Genomic DNA, 10,038 nt, shown 5'->3' on the forward strand with positions numbered 1-10,038 from the left:
ATTCGCTGGGGGTCGGCTAGCGGTCCGGAGACGCGCTCCAAGAGTACCGGAGGGTTTCTCTAGTGGTGTGCCGAGGCCGTCGCTGGGCCTCGGTGGCTCGGTGCCTCCCTACGGTGGGATCCCATTCGGAGACCCCCCCTACTGGTCTCGGACACGACACAGGGCGTCCAAGCATTTCGCTTGCTTGGGGCCTCGGCCTCGCACAGGCTCGCCGTAGTCGCCCCTGACTCTGTTGCCCTGGGGCGGCTTCGAAAACCCCTAAGGGCCCAGCCTTCGAACCCCTGGACCGGGGCGGGGAGGGCTCGGTGCCCAGTTCCTTTGCCTGAAAGGAATCGGGGGGTTATTCTCTATCCCTACGGCTAATAATGACAGGCGCGTCTTTTGAGGCGGCTTTTCGGGGAGGTGAGAAAACGGCGCCTTGCTGCTGCTGTGTCAGACGTGAACGTGGGCGTAAGCCGACGGGACGTACTGCTACGCACGATTAATGAGGAGGGAGTGGGCGTGTATGTGGGCGATAAGACCGGATATCGGATAACCGAGCTGGACTTTTGGGGAAACTTCCCGATTTTGTCGCCCGGCGGTTTCGTCTCGTCCCTGGCATAAATACGCAAGAGCCTCGCCCTCCCCTTTCTTACCGTTCCGCATTTGCTTTCGCTGCCCTGTCCGTTGCTGAGAGCATAGAGCGCCGGGGAGGAGAAGGGCGAGGCGAGAAACTGAAAGAAAGAGAGAGAGATTACCACCGTAGCAGCGACCTCCACCGCGCAATGGTTGGTGGTCCCGTCATCCTCCCGGTTGGATCCCTGGGAGTGGTCTGACGTCACCGGAGGAGAAGCTACAGTTGCTCATGGAGGCCGATCTTCTTCGCCCGATCACCGACCCTGACGAGCCGGAGTGGATTGCTCCGGGGGATGAGTCGGAGCCGAGGCCATGCGACGGCTACGTGGTGAGCTTCGTCGTCTTCCACGAGCGAGGCCTCGGGTTGCCGGTGGATAAGTTCATGCAGGCGATCCCGCACTACTACGGCATGGAGCTTCACAATTTCAGCCCCAACTCCATCGCGCAGGCGGCCATCTTCGTCGCCGTCTGTGAGGGGTACTTGGGGATCGCTCCCCACTGGGAGTTGTGGCTCCACTTGTTTCGAGGCGACGTTCACCACAAGCCGGGGGGAACGAGGGGGGCTCAGAAAGTGCAGAGGGCCGGCGGCTGCACCCTTCACGTGCGCCAAGACCGGCAGTCTCTCTACATCCCGGCCCAGCTGTCATCGTCCAACTGTCGTTGGTACGACGGCTGGTTCTACCTCCGCAACGACGACGGAGGGCTTCCTCCTTATACCGAGCGGGTTGTAGAGAGTCAGCCAGAGAAGTGGGGATACGGCGTCGTCAAGGTTGATCAGCCCAGGCTAGAGCCGCTATTGCGGGCCTTGGGGAAGCTACGTGACCGCAGCCTTTCGGCGGCCGTGGTTGTGGCGGCCTTTCACCGCCGGAGGGTGTTGCCGCTGATGGCCCGGCGGCGGCGGCTATTCGAGATGACCCCGCGCGACCCGATTGCTAGTATCAAGATGTCCGCCTTCGCCCTTACCGACGACGAGACCCTGCGTCGGGTGAGAGAGGCGGTAGACGAGAAGCCGAAGATCGACGATTTGATGCCGTTCCCGATGCGCCCTTCGTGGAGGTACATCTCACTGGTGAGTTAGATGTTGCCAATGCTTTCGCGGCCTTCTTGTTTTCCGCCTTTTTTTTGTCTGCTGCATTACTTCGTCGTTTCCATAGGGGATAAGGGACGTGCGAGACTCCCCGCCGCCCGTTCCCGAGGACGCCCAGCTGCGAGCCGTAAACAGGGCGCGCACCGAGGAGGAGAAGAAGAAGAAGGATGCCAAGGAGGCAAAATGCACGAAGAAGCTCCTCGCGCGCGAAAGCTGGACGCCCATCGCCGGCGTCAGAAGCTCGACGGCCTCCCGTTAGAGCCGTCTCCCTCGTCGTCGGTGTCGGATTCTTCGGGCGATGGCGACGGGCGCGACGTGGGGACGGCCTGCCTGGAACACCTCCCCGACATTAGGGAGATGGTGCCTGGGGCGCCGGCCAGGAGCCTGACGCCCCTAGGAGGAGGAGGTGTCCCGGGGCTGGTGGCGGCCCGTCCCAGGGCCGAGGCCGACATGCCCGAGGCGCGGGTGTCGGAGGAGCGTGCCGTCAGCCCGATGGGTTCCGACGGTGGAGGTGGAGCGAGCGACGGTGGGGCCGACCCCATCGTCTCTGCGACGGGTCGAGGAGGTGCCGGGGTCTGGCGGAGGCCAGCTGGCTCCGGTGGATACCGAGGCCGCACCGCTGCCACCACCGGCGCCGTTGCAGAGGAGGCTGGCGGTGTCGAAGCGGCTGCATCCCCGTTCGCGGTAAGCGTCTTTTCCTGTGGAGTCCATAGTACTCCCCGTTTGTCCCTTGGTCGCATGCTGCCCGTTGGAGCCGTCTCCCTCGTCGTCGGTGTCGGATTCTTCGGGCGATGGCGACGGGCGCGACGTGGGGACGGCCTGCCAGGAACACCTCCCCGACATTAGGGAGATGGTGCCCGGGGCGCCGGCCAGGAGCCTGACGCCCCTAGGAGGAGGAGGTGTCCCGGGGCCGGTAGCGGCCCGTCCCGGGGCCGAGGTCGACATGCCCGAGGCGCGGGTGTCAGAGGAGCGTGCCGTCAGCCCGATGGGTCCGACGATGGAGGTGGAGCGAGCGACGGTGGGGCCGACCCCATCGTCTCTGTGAAGGGTCGAGGAGGTGCCGGGGTCTGGCGGAGGCCAGCTGGCTCCGGTGGATACCGAGGCCGCGCCGCTACCACCACCGGCGCCGTTGCAGAGGAGGCTGGCGGTGTCGAAGCGGCTGCATCCCCGTTCGCGGTAAGCGTGTTTTCCTGTGGAGTCCATAGTACTCCCCGTTTGTCCCTTGGTCGCATGCTGACCTTGGGAGTGTCTTTGCTTCTAGCCAGAAGCATCTAGTGGAGGATCCTGCCTTGGCGCCCCGTAAGGCGCTCAAGGTGAACGTTAGCTCCTCCGCCCATCAGGCAGCGGAGGCGCAGGCTGGCGTGCAGCATGGCGCGGCGTCGGGCGGGGCCATTTCGGAGGAGGTGGCTGCCCAGGAAAAGGGTGCCGAGGCAGCCGTGGAGCGAGTGGAGGAGGAGGAGCCCACGCCTTGCGATGTCGTGAGTCTTGGGGCGAAGGAGGCTGGGGTGTCCACCATTGCCGAGGCCATTGAGGGTGAGGTCAGAGCCCCCAAGGCCTCCGAAGTCGGGGCGGTGGACGCCAGGGCCACCGAGGTAGAGATGGCGGAGGCCGGAGCCCCTGGATCCGTCGAGGCCGAGGCGATGGAAGTGGAGACGGAGCAAGTTTTGGCGCCGCCCCTGGTTCAGACAATCTCGTCTGATGATTCCTCCCCCGGGAAGGACGCGGCGGACGTCGAGGCGGCCAGTACCGTGGAGCAGCCAGTCCCAGATCCTGCCGAAGGGAGTTCGGCCCTTGCCCGGTTACGGCCCGAGCCCCATGGGTGGAACTTCCCGCGTGTTTTCTGGCGGGACCGGGCAGATCCCGAGGGGGAGCCTGTGTTCGCCCTTGAAGATATCGCACAGGGGGGCGGTGGGATACCCTCAAGCAGTACCGCCAACTTGCAGTGCGGTCGCTGCAGACCGCGATGACTATTGTGGGACGGGACTTGCCTGGTGTCACCCAGGTAAGTACTTTTCCTCTCCCGTGCCGCGTTGTTTCCTCTCCGAGCCCCCTCGCAATGTTTGACGTGCGTTTTTTGTTTTGCCCCTTTAGGAGCTGGAGACCCGATCCCTTGGGAAATCGGTATTCCTACAAAGGGAGAGGGATATCTGGGACCAGCTCCGGCGGCAGAAAGGCCTGCTCGCCGATGCTCAGGGGCTTTTGTCGGCGTGGAGTGCGGAAGTGGAGGACCTTCGCCTTCGTTGTGCGGACATTCAGGCCGAGTTGGCCACGGCTAAGGAGCAGTCTGCCCCTCTGGTAGCGAAGATCAAGGAACTGGAGGAGGAGCGAGACGCCTTCAGGTCTCGGGCCCAAGAAGCGACAGCCTCTGCCAAGGCCCTAGCCGGGCAGCTGGGTGCGGAGCAGAGCGAGCATCAGCTGACCAAAGTCGCCTTGGCCGAGGCTACCAAGGCGGCCAAGGCCTCTCGGGCCGAGACCTTAGATTGGAAGAGCAAGGCCAAGGGTAAGTTCCGCCGAATCGTGCTCTTTGTTCCTTTTGTTCTGGTTTGCGTTTGACTTTTGACCCCTCATTGCGACATAGATCTGGAGAAAGAGGCCTCCTAGGCGGCTGAGGCCTCCATTGCAGCGCAAGCGGCGCTGGACGTTGAGGTCCGGGAGCATGAGGCGCTGCGCAGTGCCGTCCGTACCGCCTGCGAGGCCCTGGATGTCGAGGGGGTCCAATCGGCCAGCTCCCTTGGGAGCCGCCTGATTGCATTGAGCGACCGCGTCCACGAGAGGCTCCGGGGGGCGTTGCACATGGGCATCAAGCGCGCCCTGGCCGTCGTCTCCTCGCACTACGCTATCAACCTCGAGGCTATCAGCGACGGCTACGTGTTGCCAGAAGATGATGAAGAAGCTGACGTGGAGGTCGCGAAGCTGTTGGAGGCGGCCGAGGCACCTGGCGCAGCGCTGGCTGGTCTATTTGAAGAAGAGGTGGTCCCTCCTGCGCCGGCCGCTGATCCTTGAGCTTTGACCTGGGCCGAAAGGGGCGATGTAACCGAATTTAAGTTAGTTGCCGTATCGTGACGTTTTTGTGGCCATTGAGGCCTTTAAAGTATTTGCGTACGTGGGTCTTTTAACCGTTTTCTGTTCTACTTCTGAGACTGTGCCCTCTGTCTCGATCTTGGGAGCCCGCAAAGAAATCCCTCGGAACCAAAGCTGTCCTTTGGCGAAGGGTGGTGAGGGAGCTGCCGTAGCCTAGAGGCGTAGGCCGTTCTCACGACTCGACCGGCCCTTTGGCCTCGAGACAAGCTTTTGGTCTTTGGGTTTCTTGTGAAGGTCCCGTCGGAGCGCGAGAGAGTTTGGCATAGGACTTTTTTGAAAGATCATTAACAAACGGTGTTCGGGACTCAGGGGGTTCCCCCTTTTTAGCCCCCGAGGGAGGCTCGGCTTTGCAGAGGCAGAGCCGAGTCTTCCTTATAGCGCTACTGAGACGTCGAGCCCCTATCGATAGGCAAGCTCTCTGTACAGAACCTCCTCTGAGCCTACGTTGTCCTTTGGGTGAAAAGGTGGTGAGGGAGCTGCCGTAGCCCGGAGGCGTGGGCCGTTCTCACGGCTCGGCCGGCCTTTTCGCCTTTGGGACGATCGTACTGTCCTTAGGTTCTATACGGTCGACTTGTCTATAAGGGGGTAGGTTCCCCTTGATGGGGGTTTCTCAAAAAATTATAACAACTAAGAACGCTTCTTTATTGCATTTCGAGAAACAATGTAACGACATTTGGAAATTTAAGGGTAGAAACGACGTAGCTGTTCTATGTTCCAAGCGTTGGTGAAGATTTCGCCCTTCTCGTTGGCTAACTTGTAGGTCCCGGGCTTCAGCACTTGGGCGACGATGTACGGCCCTTCCCAGGGTGGGGTCAGTTTGTGGCAGCCTTTGTTGCTCTGCCTCAGTCTCAGCACCAGGTCGCCCACCTTCAGGTCTTGGCTTTGGATGCACCGGGCTTGGTAGCGTCACAGGGCTTGCTGGTACCTGGCTGAGTGTAGTAGCGCGATGTCTCGGGCTTCCTCCAGTTGGTCGAGGGCGTCTTCGCGGGCGGTGCGGTTGCTTTGCTCGTTGTACGCCTATAGCCTCGGTGAACCATACTCTAAGTCAGTGGGGAGGATGGCCTCGGCTCCATAGACCAGGAAGAACGGTGTGAATCCCGTGGCTCGACTCGGGGTGTTTCGTAGGCTCCAGACGACTGACGGGAGTTCGTCAAGCCATTTCTTGCCAAACTTCTTCAACTGGTTGAATATTCTTGGCTTAAGGCCTTGTAGGATCATGCCGTTGGCACGTTCTACTTGGCCGTTCGTCCTTGGGTGTCCTACGGCCAACCAGGCCACCCAGATGTGGTGGTTGTCGCAGAACGTTAGGAACTTGCGACCGGTGAATTGCGTCCCATTGTCAGTGATGATGGTGTTAGGAACCTCGAACCTGTGGGTGATGTCTGTAAAGAACAGCACCGCTTGCTCGGATTTGATCTGGGTGATCGGACGAGCCTCAATCCATTTGGAGAATTTGTCGATGGCTACCAGTAGATGGGTATAGCCCCCGTGTGCCTTCTGCAGAGGCCCAACCATGTCCAGCCCCCACACAGCGAATGGCCATGTGATGGGGATGGTTTGGAGGGCTTGGGCTGGGAGGTGCGTCTGTTGAGCGTAGTACTGGCATCCCTCGCAGGAGCGTACTATCTTCGTGGCGTCGGCCACCGCCGTTGGCCAATAGAAACCTTGTCGGAAGGCGTTACCCACGAGCGCCCGAGGCGCCGCGTGGTGCGCGCAGACTCCTGCGTGCAAGTCCCAAAGTAGGGAGTGCCTAGCTTTGGTGGTGATGCATCGTTGGAGAATACCCGATGGGCTACGCCTATACAACTCGCCGTTGCAGAGGACGTAAGTCCTGGCTCGTCGCGCAAGCCGCCGGGCCTCAGTTTTGTCCGCAGGAAGCTCTCCTCGAACGAGGCGATCAAGGAAAGGGACTCGCCAGTCCGTTCCTTGGTCGACCTTGGGAGGCTCTGCGTTAATCGCCATGGCCTCGGGCTCGGCTGGCGGGGTCTTGGTGGCCGAGGGGGCCTCGGGCCCTGCCTTGGGCTCGGCCGATGTGCCCTCTTCCGTCGCCGAGGCATAGTCGATGGACGGCTTGTGGAGGTCTCTGGCGAAGATGTTCGGGGGGACCGGGGCTCGTGCCGACGCCATTTTTGCCAGTTCATCCGCGGCTTCGTTGAACTTTCGCGCAACATGGTTGAGTTCGAGACCGTTGAACTTGTTTTCTAGGCGACGTACCATCACGCAGTACGCCTTCATTTTGGGGTCATGGCAGCTTGACTCTTTCATCACCTGATCGATGACGAGCTAGGAATCACCCCGTACGTCGAGACGTCGCACTCCAAGCTCGATGGCGGTTTGCAGGCCATTGACGAGGGCCTCGTATTCGGTGACATTGTTGGAGGCGGCGAAGTGAAGCCAGATCATGTAGCGCATGTGTATCCTGAGGGGCGAGACCAGGAGCAGGCCCGCGCCAGCCCCAGTCTTCATCAGAGACCCGTCGAAGTACATGGTCCAGCATTCTGATTGGATCTGAGCGGGTGGCAGCTGCGTGTCGGTCCACTCGGCTACAAAGTCGGACAGGACCTAGGATTTGATCGCTTTCCGAGGCGCGAAAGACAAGGTTTCTCCCATGAGTTCGACAGCCCACTTGGCTATCCTACCCGAGGCCTCCCGGTTTTGGATTATCTCTCCCAAAGGAAAAGACGACACCACAGTCACCGGGTGGGACTCGAAGTAGTGACGTAGCTTGCGTCGAGCCAAGACTATGGTGTAAACCAGCTTCTGGATGTGGGGGTAACGCGTCTTAGTCTCGAAGAGCACTTCACTGATGAAGTAAACAGGTCGTTGGACGAGTAGAGCGTGTCCCTCTTCCTTCCTTTCGACTACTACGGCTGCGCTGACCACTTGGGTCGCCGCGGAGGCATAGAGTAAGAGGTGCTCGCCCTCAATGGGCGGAACCAGGATGGGGGGGTTGGTGAGCAGTGCCCTGAGCCTGGCGAGGGCTTCCTCGGCCTCGGTGGTCCAAGAAAAGCGCTCGGACTTTCTCAAGAGGCGGTACAAGGGCAGGCCTCTTTCGCTGAGGCACGAGATGAAGCGGCTTAGGGCCACAAGGCATCCCATGACCCTCTGTACCCCCTTGAGGTCTCGGATCGGGCCCATGTTGGTCACGGCCGAGACCTTCTCCGGGTTGGCCTCGATTCCCCGTTTCGAGACTATCAACCCCAAGAGCATGCCTCGGGGAACCCCGAAGACACACTTCTCGGGGTTGAGCTTGATGCCCTTCTCTCTGAGACATGTGAAGGCAACCTCCAAGTCGCCGATGAGATCGCCGACCTTCCTGGACTTGACTACAATGTCATCCACGTAGGCCTCGACGGTCCGCCCGATGTGTTTGCCGAAGACTTGGATCATGCACCGTTGGTAAGTAGCCCCCGCGTTTCTGAGGCCGAACGGCATGGTTACGTAGCAGTATATGCTGAATGGAGTGATGAAAGAAGTCGCGAGCTAGTTGGACTCTTTCATCTTGATTTGGTGGTAACCGAAATATGCATCAAGGAAGGAAAGGGTTTCGCATCCCGCAGTGGAGTCGACGATTTGGTCGATTCGTGGTAGTGGGAATGGGACTTTCGGGCACGCTTTATTTAGACCGGTGTAGTCCACGCACATCCTCCACTTGCCATTTTTCTTTCTGACTAATACAGGGTTAGCCAACCACTCTGGATGGAATACTTCCTTGATGAACCCGGCTGCCATGAGATTCTTAACTTCTTCGCCAATGGCCCTGCGCTTCTCCTCGTCAAATCAGCGCAGGCGCTGCTTTACCGGCCTGGAGCCTGCCCGGATATCTAAGGCGTGCTCGGCGACCTCCCTTGGTATGCCCGGCATGTCCGAGGGACTCCACGCGAACATGTCGACGTTCGCACGGAGAAAGTCGATGAGCACGGCCTCCTATTTGCTGTCGAGGGTGGTGCTGATCTTCAGATCTCGGCCGTCGGGGTCGGCAGGATCGACAGGGACAAGCTTGACGGCCTCCATGGGTTCGAAGGTCCCGGTGCGCCGCTTGGTGTCGGGAACCTCGCTATCAAGCTGGTCGAGATCGGCGATGAGGGCCTCGGCCTCCACGATGGCCTCGGCGTACTCGATGCATTCGACGTCGCAGTCATATGCATGTTCGTACGTGGACTTGACGGTGTTGATGCCGTTGGGGCCTGGCATCTTGAGCTTGAGGTAGGTGTAGTTGGGGACCACCATGAACTTGGCGTAGCACGGGCGCCCCAAGATGGCGTGGTAAGCCCCCTTGAATCCAACCACCTCGAAGGTGAGGACCTCCTTGCGGTAGTTGGAGGGAGTGCCGAAGCAGACGGGTAAGTCGATGCGCCCGAGGGGTCGTGTGCGCTTTCCCGGTATGACGCCGTGGAAGGGTGTGGAACCGCCTCGGAGCCGTGAATGATCGAGCTCCAGGAGCTCCAGAGTGTTGATGTAGAGGATGTTGAGGCCGCTGCCTCCGTCCATGAGAACTTTGGTGAGCCGGGTGTTGCCGATGATCGGGTCGACGACAAGCGGGTACTGCCCGGGGTTTGGAATATAATCGGGGTGGTCATCCCGATCAAAGGTGATTGCCTCCCGAGACCAATCGAGGTACCAGGGGGTGGCCACCTTGACCGAGAAGACCTCCCGGCGTTCCCTCTTTCGTTGGCGCGCCGTGAGGCATGCCGAGGGTCCGGCAAAGATCATGAAGGCGTTGTGTACCTCGGGGAACCCATCATCTTTATCGCCGTCCCTTTCGTCGGCCCCCCTTTTCCTAGCTTCATCGTCATTGGGGAGCCCAAGCCTGGCGTAGTAACGCCGGAGCATGGTGCACTCCTCGAGGGCATGCTTCACCGGACCTTGATGGTAAGGGCAGGGCTTTTTCAGCATGTCGTCAAATAGCCCGGGGCCCTGGGGGCCTCGGGGATTCCTGCGATCTGTCGCGGCAACATGGATGGCCTCGAAGACCTCCTGCTTCCCTGGGCAACCCTTCTTCTTTTTCTTGGGGACGCGGGCGGGTGAGGCCTCGGGGGCCTCGTCCTTCTGCTTCCCCTTGGCGTCGTTGTTGGGGAAGATGGCCCCAACCGCTTCTTCGCCCGAGGCAAAGTTGGTGGCGATGTCGAGGAGTGCGGCCGCTGTGGTTGGTACGTTCCGGCCCAATTCTCGGACTAGGTCTCGGCAGGAGGTGCCAGAGAGGAACGCTTGGACGATTTCCGAGTCACCGACGCAGGGCAACTCGGTGCATTTCT

General features: G+C 60.5%; 1 protein-coding gene across 1 annotated transcript; it reads right to left on the reverse strand.

The window, feature by feature from the left end:
- Positions 1–8,710: 8,710 nt before the first annotated feature.
- On the reverse strand, positions 8,711–9,013 carry LOC136532222 (uncharacterized). Its single transcript, XM_066524825.1, has one exon. It carries the CDS (start codon positions 9,011–9,013, stop codon positions 8,711–8,713), a length of 303 nt encoding a protein of 100 aa, XP_066380922.1.
- Positions 9,014–10,038: the final 1,025 nt, after the last annotated feature.

This window comes from Miscanthus floridulus, unplaced genomic scaffold, assembly GCF_019320115.1.
Source record: "Miscanthus floridulus cultivar M001 unplaced genomic scaffold, ASM1932011v1 fs_550_7_8, whole genome shotgun sequence".
In the NCBI taxonomy this organism is placed as follows: Eukaryota; Viridiplantae; Streptophyta; class Magnoliopsida; order Poales; family Poaceae; genus Miscanthus; species Miscanthus floridulus.

Bases quoted from the DNA above. Each gene is read 5' to 3' on its own strand.
- LOC136532222 (XM_066524825.1), bottom strand. From the start codon at position 9,013: ATGGTGGTCCCCAACTACACCTACCTCAAGCTCAAGATGCCAGGCCCC.